Genomic DNA, 14,938 nt, shown 5'->3' with positions numbered 1-14,938 from the left:
CTGAGTCAGACAAGAGGGAAAAGTTGTCGTTGTCGTTTGTAGAGACACATTCCCCGCCTCCTCCTGAATGAAAATACGTGAGCCCTATTTTCCACGCCTTCAAAAACAAGGAAAATACCAAGAAATACGAGATTTTTTTTACCGGATGGGTGTTTGGTTTCTGCTCGTAACCCAAGCGAAAACTGCCGTGATGAGCTTTACGTCTGAGAAAATGCTAGCTGAACACTGTATTGTCAGAGGTAGGTTCGTTAGTTGTTATTGCGCTGAATCAGATGGCAGTATTGTAACATGTCGTTGTTGTCACGCAGATAAGAAGTTGCAGAATCGATGGATGTGTTATTTTCCTTTCCTTTGAACTTCAGTCGAATGCACCCATGCCTGTTTTCATTTGTGTGCTCGTATTGCGACCTGTGTGCATGCAGGACAGGGCATTGTGATTCTGTACGGTGTCTTTGCCAATAGCATTGCATATTAATTTTATTGAATCAATATTATAGATCTATAATATATAGATTGCAGCAGTGAACCCCAATGTTACATTTAACGAATACTATGCTCTTATTTGGAAACAGGATTTGTGACAAGCGCACACACACGTGTGTAAAAGCAAATTTCCATTTTTAATCAAATTGTTGCATAAAATCAATTTTTTTTCTTTCACACAAAGGTCTTTCACCTTTGACCTTTTTTTTTTTGAAAATCTATGAATCGTATGTAACCTAAAAATATTTTACATCATCCCATGAAATCAAAATTAGATTTATCTATTAGCTTTCTATATGCTAGTGTACACCTAAAAGTTGACAAAATGACAATTAGCAGAGACACTACCATTCAAAAGTTTGGGATCAGTAAGATTTCAAACAAATGCTGTTCTTTTGAACTTTGTTCATTTAAAAAAAATAATTTTCCACAAAATTAAGCAGCACAGCTTTTTTAACATTTATAATTATAAGAAATGTTTCTTGAGAACCAAATTAACATATTAGAATAATTTCTGCTGAATCACGTGAGACTGAAGGCTGGAGAAATAGCTGGGGAAAATTCATATATATATATATATATATATATATATATATCTTACTAACCCCAAACAAATGGTATTGTATGAGTTCAGCTCCAACCCTAATTAAAAATCACCTGGCTGTAGCTTTCTATTAACCCTTCAGACCTTGAGTCGCTTGATCAGGTTTGATTAGGGTTGAAGCAAAACTCTGCAGGACCGACGTTCGTCACCCCTGGTACAGTTGGGCAAAAAAGTATTTAGTCAGCCACCAATTTTGCAAGTTCTCCCACTTAAAAAGATGAGAGGCCTGTAATTTTCATCATAGGTACACTTCAACTATGAGAGACAGAATGGGGGGAAAGAATCCAGGAAATCACATTGTCTGATTTTTAAAAGAACTTATTTGCAAATTATGGTGGAAAAATAAGTATCTGGTCAATAACAAAAGTTCATCTCAATACTTTGTTATATACCCTTTGTTGGCAATGACAGAGGTCAAACGTTTTCTGTAAGTCTTCACAAGGTTTTCACACACTGTTGCTGGTATTTTGGCCCATTCCTCCATGCAGATCTCCTCTAGAGCAGTGATGTTTTGGGGCTGTCGCTGGGCAACACGGACTTTCAACTCCCTCCAAAGATTTTCTATGGAGTTGAGATCTGGAGACTGGCTAGGCCACTCCAGGACCTTGAAATGCTTCTTAAGAAGCCACTCCTTCGTTGCCCGGGCGGTGTGTTTGGGATCATTGTCATGCTGAAAGACCCAGCCACGTTTCATCTTCAGTGCCCTTGCTGATGGAAGGAGGTGTTCACTCAAAATCTCACGATACATGGCCCCATTCATTCTTTCCTTTACAGGGATCAGTCGTCCTGGTCCCTTTGCAGAAAAACAGCCCCAAAGCATGATGTTTCCATCCCCATGCTTCACAGTAGGTATGGTGTTCTTTGGATGCAACTCAGCATTCTTTCTCCTCCAAACACGACGAGTTGAGTTTTTACCAAAAAGTTCTATTTTGGTTTCATCTGACCATATGACATTCTCCCAATCCTCTTCTGGATCATCCAAATGCTCTCTAGCAAACTTCAGACGGGCCCGGACATGTACTGGCTTAAGCAGGGGGACACGTCTGGCACTGCAGGATTTGAGTCCCTGGCGGCGTAGTGTGTTACTGATGGTAGCCTTTGTTACTTTGGTCGCAGCTCTCTGCAGGTCATTCACTAGGTCCCCCCGTGTGGTTCTGGGATTTTTGCTCCCCGTTCTTGTGATCATTTTGACCCCACGGGGTGAGATCTTGCGTGGAGCCACAGATCGAGGGAGATTATCAATGGTCTTGTATGTCTTCCATTTTCTAATAATTGCTCCCACAGTTGATTTCTTCACACCAAGCTGCTTGACTATTGCAGATTCAGTCTTCCCAGCCTGGTGCAGGTTTACAATTTTGTTTCTGGTGTCCTTCGACAGCTCTTTGGTCTTGGCCATAGTGGAGTTTGGAGTGTGACTGTTTGAGGTTGTGGACAGGTGTCTTTTATACTGATAACGAGTTCAAACAGGTGCCATTAATACAGGTAACGAGTGAAGGACAGAGGAGCCTCTTAAAGAAGAAGTTACATGTCTGCGAGAGCCAGAAATCTTGCTTGTTTGTAGGTGACCAAATACTTATTTTACTGAGGAATTTACCAATTAATTAATTAAAAATCCTACAATGTGATTTCCTGGATTCTTTCCCCCCCCATTCTGTCTCTCATAGTTGAAGTGTACCTATGATGAAAATCGCAGGCCTCTCTCATCTTTTTAAGTGGGAGAACTTGCACAATTGGTGGCTGACTAGTCTTTGATGACTCATCATGTACTAAACAGATTTCTGCCCAATCAAATGTTCACGAGAATGAGAGCATCCTGTAACCACAAGTAGTAAATTGTAGTTCATGACTAAAGGCTGATTTAAATAATAATAATGATAATAAATGACTTAAGTATTTCCTCCCCACTCTTCCTGTTTCAACAGGAAATATGTCAATACTGGAAAGAAAGTGTAATTAAAAAAAAAAAAAAGTACTTGTAATGATATTTATACTTTTATTGAGCAAATGCTTTTTCCCCGTTTACACTAAGGTGATCTGCCCAGGTGAGGGGGCGTGGTGCTGACAGATATGGAGGTGGGAAGTCTGCCCGTCGAGCTTTGGCGCCTCATCCTGGCATACCTGCCTCTGCCAGATCTGGGTCGATGCTGTCTGGTGTGCAGAGCCTGGCGGGAGCTCATTCTGAGTTTGGACAGCACACGTTGGCGCCAGCTCTGTCTAGGATGCTCTGAATGTCGCCACCCAAATTGGCCCCGTCGCCCCCACCTGCCCCCAGATTCCTGGAGAGAGGCTCTCCGTCAACATACTCTTTCCAGCCGTACCTGGACCCAGAATGGCTCGGACCTCCACTCGTCTGCCTGCCTCCATCTTTTCCGCCGGAGAAAAGACCGCAGAGTTTGGCATGTCGGGACCATAGCAGGAGGCGGCTATGAGACTCTTAGGGGAGCGCTGGCTGCGGCAGGGCCATACGATAAGGTGGTGCTCCATGCGGGTGTGTATGAGGAACAGGTGGAGGTGTCCCTTAAGGTGCCTGTGGAGATTGTTGGAATGGGCAAGTTGGGGGATGTGTCGTTGTTGATTAGCTTTGATCAACAGTGCCCAACAGCAAGGCTGTGCAATCTGGTGTTCATGCCAGCATGGTTTTCACCTGTGGTTTATAAGGTGAGTTTTGATACTTCCACATCAAAAGCATGCAAATTGTAAGATCTATGCATATTCAACCAGAAAACACATTCTAAACCCTATTAACTGGCCTATGTTGAGAAGATGACTATTCGTCGATGCCTTGCTCTGGAGGCAGTGTTTATGCAAATGCTTGTGCCCGGGTGATGTCATCTTGCACCTCAGATCCAAAATGAGCCATTTTGGAGCTTGATTAAATAAATGCTTTGTTTATAATGAGAAGGACGTTTTAAGCTATGAAACTTTTAATGGGACAATGACCCCTTATATGCCAAAAGATCAAGGCAAATTTAATTTCTCATGTCATAACCCCTTTTAAGACATCAGACAGAAAACCGTAAATTTATATCAAAACACTGTTAAATTGTATTAAGATAATCTGATTCTTATTGAGACACTGTTAGATTCCGTAAAATTACATATTTTCTCTTGTTTCTTTCTTAGACGTCTTCTGGTCATGTCCAGTTGGACAACTGTAACTTTGAGGGCTGTCAGCTGCACATCCGGGGTCCAGGGACGTGTCAGGCTCGTTTCTGCTCCTTTGCCCAGGGCAGCTCAGCCCATTTTCTGGGAGTGGCCATAAGTTTAATGGACAGTTGTGAGTTCTCAGGGGGAGATTCTGCCTCTGTCACTGTGGAAGGTGCTCCGGTCTCTGAACGCAACTGGGCCTTCAAACACCTGGTCGCCTTGGCCAAGACCTTCACCATGATGACTAGTAATAATGGCTCAACTGAAATATCTAATCAGGGCGGGAAAGACAGTGTGGGTGCTGGTAGTCATGCAAACACACCCTTGGAAGGAGTTAACACAATGGAGGACTGGAATAAACAGGAAGTAGACTGGGAAGCAAACTGGGCAAAACAGAAAGGTGGAGATAGTCTTCTTTCAAGTCAGGATGGTACAGTGATTGAGGAGGATGGCATGGAAACATCGAGTGAGTCAAGTGAGGAAGATGATGAGCAAACCAGCGAGAAAAACACAGGCTTAAAACTTTCATATGATCAGCACGGACTAGCTCATCTCTCCAAAGCAGATGCGCCTGATTCTTCTGCATTTCCTGCACTGTTGAGTCTGTCTGCAGAACTGCAGAGGGATGCAGAGGTGCGGGACTTGGCCACATCGGTTCAAGGCTGCCTACTGCGGCGCTGTCTGCTGCGCGATGGAAAAGGTGGTGTGCACCTGTGCAATCACGGTCAAGCTCGACTGGAGGCCAATGTGTTCAGAGGGCTCAACTATGCAGTGCGCTGCATCCAGAATGCCAAAGTGTGTAAAACCTTAATGGCCCTTAAAGCTGATGTGTGAAATTTTGTTGACCTGAAACTACCTTTTCCAAGTTTAATGTGCAGAGACAACTATAAGTAAGCTTTTAGCTGGCTGATTTCCCTGAAAAGTATAAATACAGCAGCTTTTGGTGCTTTGGGAAAAAATATTTACTATTATTACTAATAATCCAGCCCTGAGTGTAGGTCAGCCAGCATTAGAATTTTGTTTAAATGTATTGTGTTTTCCCCCAATTTTTATAATCATATTACCTTTTCCATCATCTAGTGCTCTGCTCACTGGAAGTTACTTAAAAAAATTACAGCAAATACAGCAATAATAATTTATTATTAACCCTAACCATAACACTGTTAAAAGTAATATATAGCAAATCTCAAAATAAATAGCCATTTTGATAGACAAATTCAGTTGTAGCATTTCAAATGAGTATTTTTATTTTTTATTTTAGTGCTTTAATTTGAACAACATAGTATAGAATTTTAATCCATCATAGATATGAATCCATCATCAGTCAAAAAAACAAAACAAATTGCCATGCTGCTGGTAGCACAAAAATTACACACACCAGATTTAATAATAGTGCAATGTCATGAAATATTTTCTGTGCAAATGTCTCTGATCTTCCTCTTTTTTTTTTTTTTTTTCCATCTTTCTTGTCCTGGTTCTCTTTCACCAATGTCTCTATATATATATATATATATATATATATATATATATATATATATATATATATATATATACTGTGTGTCTTTTTTCTGTTTAGATGGTGATGTTGCGTAATGAAGTGTGTGGGTGCAAGGCGTCTGGTGTGTTCCTGCGACTCTCTGCTCAAGGTCTCATTGCTGAGAACAACATTCATTCCAATGGGGAAGCGGGACTAGACATTCGCAAAGGGGCTAATCCTATCATACTGGTAAACATTTCTTTTAGTATGCTAAAAAAAAGGAGGAATATATACAGTATAATTAGATAAAAGTCTTTGTTTTTCTTACCAGTCATGGAAAAACAATTTGCCAGTTGCGTAAAAAAAGCACATGTTTCTCTTATACAGGTTTGCTTTTAAATTAATTGGTGTAATCAGGAGAACTAGTTCAGAGGAAAGTTTAGAAAATATAGTGGAATTTCCACCATGATAATTTTCTGTGGTACATTGTTTTTTCTTTCCCTTTCTTTTTTCCTGGCTACAGTGTAATAGAATCCACAGTGGCTTGCGTTCCGGGATTGTTGTCCTGGGCAACGGGAGAGGTTCTATCCGCAGCAACCAGATCTATGGCAACAAGGAAGCTGGCGTTTATATTCTTTTTAATGGCAATCCTGTTGTCAGGTATACCGTGCAGGGCTTATTGTGATTTATTCAAATAAAGTTGGATAACAAGAACAAAATTAGATATATTTGTTTGCTATCATGAAACTAATAAGAATGAAGATCTGATTTCTGTTTCTTTCTCTCTGTATGGCAGTGGAAATCACATTTTCCAGGGCCTTGCAGCAGGAATTGCTGTCAATGAGAATGGAAGAGGACTGATCACTGGTCTGTATGACTGCAGTACCACTTTCTATTTGCTGTTTAATTGTGTATAGGTGCTTCAAGCACAATAGACCTTGCCCTTTTCAAGCGTTTCCTCATGCTCTTGAAACAGCTCAATTAAATTATGCTAAATCAATTTGAACTGCTGCTTTACTCCTCTCATATCTGATAGAGAATGTTATAAGGCAGAACCAGTGGGGTGGTGCTGATATTCGTCGAGGAGGTGATCCAGTCCTCCGCAATAACTTCATCTGTTATGGCTACTCGGACGGAGTGGTGGTGGGAGAGAGAGGGAGGGGCCTCATTGAGGGCAACCACATATACGGTGTGCATATTTCATATTTATACGTTTAAGGCATTTGGCAGATGTTATCCAGGCTCTGTTCATTCTTGAGCTGATATGTTTGCATTATAATTTAAGTGCGTGATAAGGTGAAGTGCAACAGTGAGAAGTAATTTTACCTTATGCACTGACAGAAAAAATGCTGTGCGACAAAATGTCATCTAGTCAGAGCATGTTTGGCACACATTATATAGCCAGTTTGACCTGTGGGTGGGGCTACGACAAAAACCCACACAAACACTGTGCCATAAATGTTGATTGGGACTCAAAAATTAGAATAAGCATTCTGTTTAGATCAATTTAGTACCACACAAAAATTCTCAAAAAAGACTTTTATTTTAAATAATGTAATATACTTTTGAAAATAACTAATGTCATTTTGAGAATAAAGTGGTAACATTACAAGATAAAGTAGTAATATTTTGAGAATTAAGTCAAAATTATAAAGGTATTACATTACCATGTTAAAGGATTAGTTCACTTCCAGATTAAAAATGTCCTAATCATTTACTCAACCCCATGTCATCCAATAAGTTCATGCCTTTCTTTCTTCTGTCGAAAAGAAATTAAGGTTTTTGAGGAAAACAGGAGTATAAAGAGCTGCTTTGGAATGATTGCAGATATGTGAAGCTGCTTTGGTTGCAGATTTGGTAAAAAAATAAATATAATTTTTAGGTCTGATTTACTGCGACAGTAAAATAATAACAAGAATAAAACTGAAGAAAAAAAAAAACTTTGAGAATGATTTAATAATAGAACTTTGACACGTAATAAAAACAGTTAAGAATAAAGTCAAAATTACAATGGCTAACATTGCGATGTTCAACTCAGAAAAGAACAAAAGAGTCAGAGTTTTTGGTCATGACATTGTATAATTGTGTGTTTTGTAGGGAACAGAGGCTGTGGGGTATGGGTAATGTCATCTAGTCTACCTCAGCTCATTGGAAACCATATTACCCATAACCGCATGTATGGGCTGGCCGTGTTCTGCCGGAAGGACACAGAGTCTACTGTGAGCCGAGAGGGCTATCGCTCTTTACAGGAAAGAGAGAGAGGAGTCGGGGTTGGAGAGAGGGACAGAGGAGGTCCTGTGAACTTCAATGAGGAAGGAGAACTGATGGCATGGGAAAGTGATATCGATAGCGAAGATGAGCGCTTTTCCTCACGACGGCCAATCACAGTTGCCCTAGTGGAAAACAACTGCATTAGCCACAACGGAGGTGAGTTTTTGTTAAATATAATTTCTGTGAGGTATGGACTACAGACTTTACATAGGTAAGTACTGTAGAAAAGTACTAATTCACATAGTTCTTATGTCAAAAATTAAATATGATGCTAACCTGGTCTATATATTGCTTTACGTGTATTGTATGCATGCAGTTAATGTTGAATATAATATATATCCAACTTTATATATAGAGATGGGAAATTAAAACAGTTTATATTTTTCTGATTAATCACACAGCAGAGATTTGCTATAGAGTATATGTATATTGTCATCATTATTTTGTGGCCCTTGGCATCAGAAAGTTTTAAAACCCCTAGTCAAGTTCACCTGATCATATTAGATTGACAGCTCACCCACTTCTGTCTCCTTTTTCCTCTGTCTCTCCAGCTGTTGGAGTGTATGTGAAGAGCAGTGAGCCTCTGAACGTGGTGGCCAACATGGTGAACGGTAACAGAGGAGACGGCGTGTCTGTCATTCAGAGTGCTCAGCTGACACGTTTAGTTGGAAACTGTGTTCTCTGTAATGGCTGGAGAGGAGTGGCTGTGGACAGAGAGTGTCGAGTAGAGCTGCGTGGCAATGGGGTTTATGGCAATAACTGTCATGGTGTTTGCTTCCGAGGCGATGGGCTGATTGTGGAAAATGATGTGGTCGGAAATAATGCTGTTGGAATACGAGTGATGGACAATGCAGATGTTAAAGTGAGTATGCTTCAAGTTTACTGTCACACTTTACCTACAGTCCCTGCTATCAGATGCTGACATTTGCTTTGTGTTCTTCAGGTATTGAGGAATCGTGTTCAGGCTTTGCGGGGTTATGGGATTTCTGTAAAGGACCGGGTCCGAGGTGTGGTTCAGGAGAACTTGGTTTATCAGAGCCACTCTACGAGTACTAAAACCCCCATACGGACATTCAAACAGAACCTGGAGTGTGTTGTACTTAACAACTCTCTGCTCACACCCAGGTTAGATACACTCACATGTCATAGGCACAGAACTCTATCCCCCGGTTTCACAGACAAGGCTTAAGCTTAGTCCTAGACTAAAATGTAAATCTGAGCTGTTTTACCTGAAATAAACTTGACTGATCTTAAAATATATCAGTGCCTTTGTTTTGTCTCAAGACAACTTTCTAATCACGTTTATAAAAATCACTTAAATGTCCTAATTGACCTATGGCCTAAGCCCGGCTTAGTCTAAGCCCTGTCTGTGAAACCGGGCCTATATGTAGTTTAGAAGAATAGGCCAAAAATCTACAATATATATCATAATATGTAATGATGCACCAAAATTATTTTTTTTTTAACCAAAATTAAAGTCATTATGCTAAAAGCCGAAATTGACAATGTTTATTTAATAATCAATTAATTAATCAAATGTATTTAATAATTTACACTAAAATAAATTGTATATAAACATTTAAAGGTGCAATAGGTGATTGTCTTCAGAAACATTTTTTATTATGCTGGTTGAAAGTCTCTTCACATCCCGATAGCAATCTTTAAAGGGGACCTATTATGTTCCTTTTTTTACAATATGTAAAATAAGTCTGATATCCCCAGAGTGTGTATGTGAAGTTTTAGCTCAAAATAGCCCACAGATAATTTTTTATAGCTTGTTAAAATTGCCACTTTTAGGGTATGAGCCAAAACGCACTGTATTTGAGTATGAAATAGTGCTCCCGGAGAAGAGAGCGGAGCTTCTCTGTTTTTGCAACGTTTTGTTGCACTGTTTATGATTGAAATATTGCCACGGGTGCTTAATATGGATTGCAAATGGCCAAAACTTCAGACATTGTTCAGAAATTCAGACATGCTTGCAGCAGTTCTGTGGATGTTTTGCCCTCAAAGTCTTCAAGCCGGTCACGTGACTGAAAACTATGAATAGCAGTGCCTTTGCAAATAAACATTCCACGATTAGTACAAGCCTGAACTTTACAGAAAACGTACTGTTTAAAAGTCAGTCATCTCATTGTACTGTGCATAATAAATTAGCGTTTATGAATTGCACAAACAGGGAGCACAGTGCGATTAAAAATAACAACATAGCTGGTCTCATGGTGCATGGCACGCTATCACAAACTTTATAAGTCCCGCTTGTGATTATAAGCTCAACAAACTCAAGCAATCGACTCACATTGCTTTCATATGCAACTTTTAACAAACGTTACCACATTCCTATTCACGATCATTCATGGGCAGCACCAGTGAAAACAGGCAGAGACAATGGTAGCTTTAGCATCATTAGTTTTACAGAGTGCCAAGAAGCTCTTTCAGAAAGGCAATTTGGAAAACAAATGCTTGATATTTACTTTGTCTGGAGCTGACGTTCGCGCACAAAGCGTTGATATTGATCCCTACACGTATTGTGGACTTTACCGATTTTTTTTTCCGGGACATTTCCTTAGACAATGAAACTTAACCACAGTGTCCTCAGCGGCTCAGATGGAGTCTATGGAGACTCCTATGTTCGTTAGTGCATCCCAAAACACAACACTTGAAATGCCTCTTTGGCGCTGACATTGTATATCTCCAGCAGCTACAGCAAGTAATCAGTAATGGCAGAGTCGGACTGCTGCTTCTCACTCACTCACTTCTCCCTGATTCTATAGGGCAGTGTCACAAATGGGCGGGACTTTTTCCCCTCAGTGACGTTAAGAGTGGGAGAATCTGAAACCGCTTGTGATGAGAGACTGTTTATGATTTTAGATTATAAAAAAAAAATAAGTGGGTGGATTTTTACCATTATAGGCTGGTTGTTTTCACACACTGCAGCCGCACAATTGCGTTCAAACACCTTATAAAAGTGATTTTTGCATAATAGATCCCCTTTAAGTTAAGTGGTCTTAATGTATTTGTATGTTCCGTGGAAGGCGTAGGACCAAGAAATGTTCGTCCAATCAAAACGCTCGATCTGAGCATTTTAATAGTTTTTCCTACCTGCCTGTCAACGTCTGCATTAGCATACTTCTGCGCACTCTATTCACGCAGACAGGATACGTCATCAGCGCGTTCACGCACACTGTGCAGACAGAGCGAGAATGGCAGACAAACATCAACAACCTGATCTTCCTTCCTGGTATTATAGTACTTTTACTAACTGTACTATAAAGTTTTCTCACCGGTGAATGACACATGATGTAGCGGCCTATTGTAGTAATGTTGTCTCTGGTCGTCTGGTCTGTGTGTGCGTTCATGCGTTCAGGGGGCGATTGCAGGGAGGGCAGGACGTTCGCTTTCAGTGCTATCAGGCTAAAGTTAGCATTTTCCAAGATCTCCTACGGCACCTTTAAATTACAAGCATTTTTAATCAACAATTTTAATGACAAATATTTTCTACTCCAATCCATTATTGAAATATAAACATTTGAACGGTGAATGTAAGAAAGTTTTCATGAGAGATTCATTCAAACAACATACAAACAAGGTTAAGTAATGAAGTGCATATATTTAGCTTCAAGTAATTTTTTTTTAGATGCCTTCCTAGCTATGGACATCGAAAGGCTTTCCTGAGATAAATGTAACCTTACATGACATTGTTTACAAGCTGTTTTATTGACATGTTTCTCTTCTGATGTTCATTCCTGTTTATTTTGTGCTGTAACTAGTAGTAAAGAAGAATAGATGATTGACTCACATTTCACCCTTCCATAACTGTTTCAGGCAAAATGGAAAATTTCTGCTTAATATTTTTGGTTCTGTGCATCGTTAATAATATATGGCACAATATATTTGATCTGTATTACTCTTTCTGTCCTAGATCACAAGCGCTTTGGGCCTTGGATAATCCACCTCCTCGTCCTCATAATAGTAACCCTTCTAGCATCACCCCCTCCACACTTCCTGCTCACCTTGCCATCACCATGACAAACAGAATCACTGCCTCTGTAGAAAGTGGTTGCCATAACAACGGCAGCATCTTTTGCTCAATTTTATGAGGTACATATTTCCTGGCTTTATAGCTCCACAACAACAGATGAATATTCCTACAATGTTCCCTCAATGTGAACACTGGGTGAAGGAGGACACAGAGGAGGTGAAGACACTGCTTCAATGTTGGATGGATGATGAACAATCAGATTAAGCCTCAAGCACATGATGTTAAAATTATCAAAAATAACTTTTTAATATGATTAACCAAAGGTAGGTTGTTTCGTAGTCCAATAATCAAACTTTAAAGGATTAAGACGACCTTTTGATATTCTTGGATCTGAAATTAATCAGTCCACTCACTCTAAATTGATCAGTGTTTACGAACAACTTATTGGAGTTTGGATTTTATCATATACCTGAAATCTGGCTGGCTACCAATCCAGCTGAAAGCACATTCAGTACAGAACAGTTTTCTGCTGGAAGCAAATTACTTCAAATCAAGCTTCTATTTAACAAAATCAATTTTAACATGAATCAGTAAGATTCATGGATTTAATTGTCCAGGGTCCTACAGCCTGTTATCATTTTAGACATTCACACACAGTCAGGAGGGAGAAAGAGACACGAGGGAAGTTGAAGTGAGAGACATGTCACGTGGCTTACTCTCTCTCTCTCTCTCTCTTCCCAAAAGACCAGAACCAGTGCTGAAAATAGAAGATAAACAAATTCAGTGCACCTTGGGGATTGTAGTCCTGCTGGCTTCTGCTGAGGTTTTGTAATGGACAAGGACAAAACAGCACTTACTGGGTACCGAGATGCAGCCAATCATGAGTTGCATTATATCGAGCAGCAATATTCAGCTTTCCTATAAAAACACTTCCTGTTTCATGTACATTTGCACATTATTGAAGGGTGACTGAACACTGCCGAATGGAAAGATTTGAAGATTTTGAAAGAAAATTGTTGAAAAGACAATTCAAAGATCCTAAAGGGATAGTCCAACCTAAATATGAAAATGTTGTCATAATTTACTCTATCCTCATAACCCCATGTGTCATTTCAACCCAGTATGACTTGTTCTTTTTTTTTTTTATATGACGATACTTAGCAGAATACTGGTAAATAAATAGTTTTGGTTCCCATTGACCTCCATTGTATGGATGGAGAAAAATATACATACAGGTGTAGAACAACATGAGAGTGGGTAAATAACAATTTAACATTTTTTGTGAACTGTCCCTTTAAATGTGATTTCATAGGCACTGATTCAATAGGCCTATCAATGAATCATTTATTTTAACTGTATAGCAGTGAAGAGTTTCACTGGCATCATGTAATGGAAACATTCAGATATGCAATGGCCATCATGATAGCTATTTTACTATTTTGGAGACTGGGAGCAAGACTTATATCTAGATTATCATAAGTTCACAGCTAAACTCAAGCTTTTGAGTCCTGTTATAATGTAAAAAAAAACTTAGTAGTAAGAAAATGAGAGACTAATGATAAATTGTAACTTCAATCAGTCTTTAGGTAGTTATCCTAAAGTAGTCACAGGGCTTAAAATTGGTTGGTTTCTTAAGAGACCTTCGCATGTTCTGAATGGAATACTAGCTTACTATTTACTAAACTTTGCAAAGTTTTTCTTTAAAGATGATAAAACTAGGTATAATTCTGAATCCACACACACTCATTGTATGTGAGTGGCGACAAGTTGTTGACTTGAATTTTCAAGGTTATTTTGCAGTTTAAAATTTTTTTGTGTGTGTAAAAATGTCTGCATTTGGCAGTCTGATCAAATAAGACTAATAAGATGCTGTAATTTATGTTCATTCATTATACTGGAACTTTACAAGTCATTGCTTGTAAATGTTGGATGATTCAGTATCGTGAACATTTGCACACTATGCATAGTATACATACTGCAGGAATGGTATGTAAGTATGCCATTAAGAACATTGCCCATCACTAAAATAATGGGTCTTGTAATGTAATCTCCTCCCAGAACACAGACCTTATCAAAAGATAACCAGCTTCTGTTAGATTTACGGCAGGCTGTTATTATTTTTGTAATGTTCTCATATCAACTGCTGGTTTGATTTGTAAAGTTAGGGTGACCATACGTGCCATTTTTCCCTGGTCAGGATTTCTATATTGCCTAAAATATCTAAGTTTTGGCTTTGTTTGCATATGCAGACCGATCGGTGTATGACATCAAAGTACCATACAGACGGTTCCTAATGCTTTCAAAATGCTCTCGAGGTACTTTGATGTCAAACACTGATCGGTCTGAGCCACGTCGAACACTCCTAATATGTACGCATAATTGCATCGCTTTGACTGTAGATCCCACCTTCTCACACGCACCATGATTGGTCCATTATGTACAATGTCTGCACGTTATTGGTCAAACTACTTTTCGATCATTACCTTCAACCAGCATGAAAACAAAGCCAAAACAAATCCTGGCAAGGACGTGTCTGGGAAAAATGGCACGTATGGTCACCCTAGTAAAGTGCAATATGTATCTACTAAAATGTGCCTATTTTTACAGTATGTTTTATACTTATTGTGCAGTATAAATATAATGGCTACCATAGCAAATTGGCTGATTTCTGCTATTTCTGGATTTGAATGCTGATTTCTGGATTTGATTTCTAAAACCAAAGACATTTTTCATAATCCCTGTCCTTGCTTGCTATACAATAACATCAATCAACATAGGTGTAATTCCTGTCACTTACAGTATTCTCAGGTATATGCAAATTGAATGCAATCTATTTGCATCAGGTTGTTGTAAAACTAATCGGAACACAGGCAATTCCAATTTCCGTTAACTGAATAATCCCATTTATTTTCAATTCAATTTTACAAGAACACTGTAATTTTAACATGTGCAGTTACAGTTTGTTCCCATCTTAGAA

General features: G+C 39.2%; 1 protein-coding gene across 1 annotated transcript; it reads left to right on the top strand.

The window, feature by feature from the left end:
- The first annotated feature begins 33 nt into the window (after nt 1–33).
- LOC306874423 (F-box only protein 10-like) lies at nt 34–14,609 on the top strand. Its single transcript, XM_079424460.1, has 12 exons — nt 34–239; nt 3,117–3,745; nt 4,211–5,029; nt 5,811–5,960; nt 6,235–6,371; nt 6,508–6,578; nt 6,748–6,900; nt 7,809–8,138; nt 8,534–8,844; nt 8,926–9,107; nt 11,902–12,080; nt 12,706–14,609. Exons 2-11 carry the CDS (start codon nt 3,155–3,157, stop codon nt 12,077–12,079), a joined length of 2,922 nt encoding a protein of 973 aa, XP_079280586.1. The 5' UTR covers nt 34–239; nt 3,117–3,154; the 3' UTR covers nt 12,080; nt 12,706–14,609.
- Nucleotides 14,610–14,938: the final 329 nt, after the last annotated feature.

The sequence above is a fragment of the Barbus barbus genome, assembly GCF_936440315.1.
Source record: "Barbus barbus genome assembly, chromosome: 8".
Taxonomy (NCBI): Eukaryota; Metazoa; Chordata; class Actinopteri; order Cypriniformes; family Cyprinidae; genus Barbus; species Barbus barbus.
This window is presented reverse-complemented; position numbering and strand designations above follow the sequence as displayed.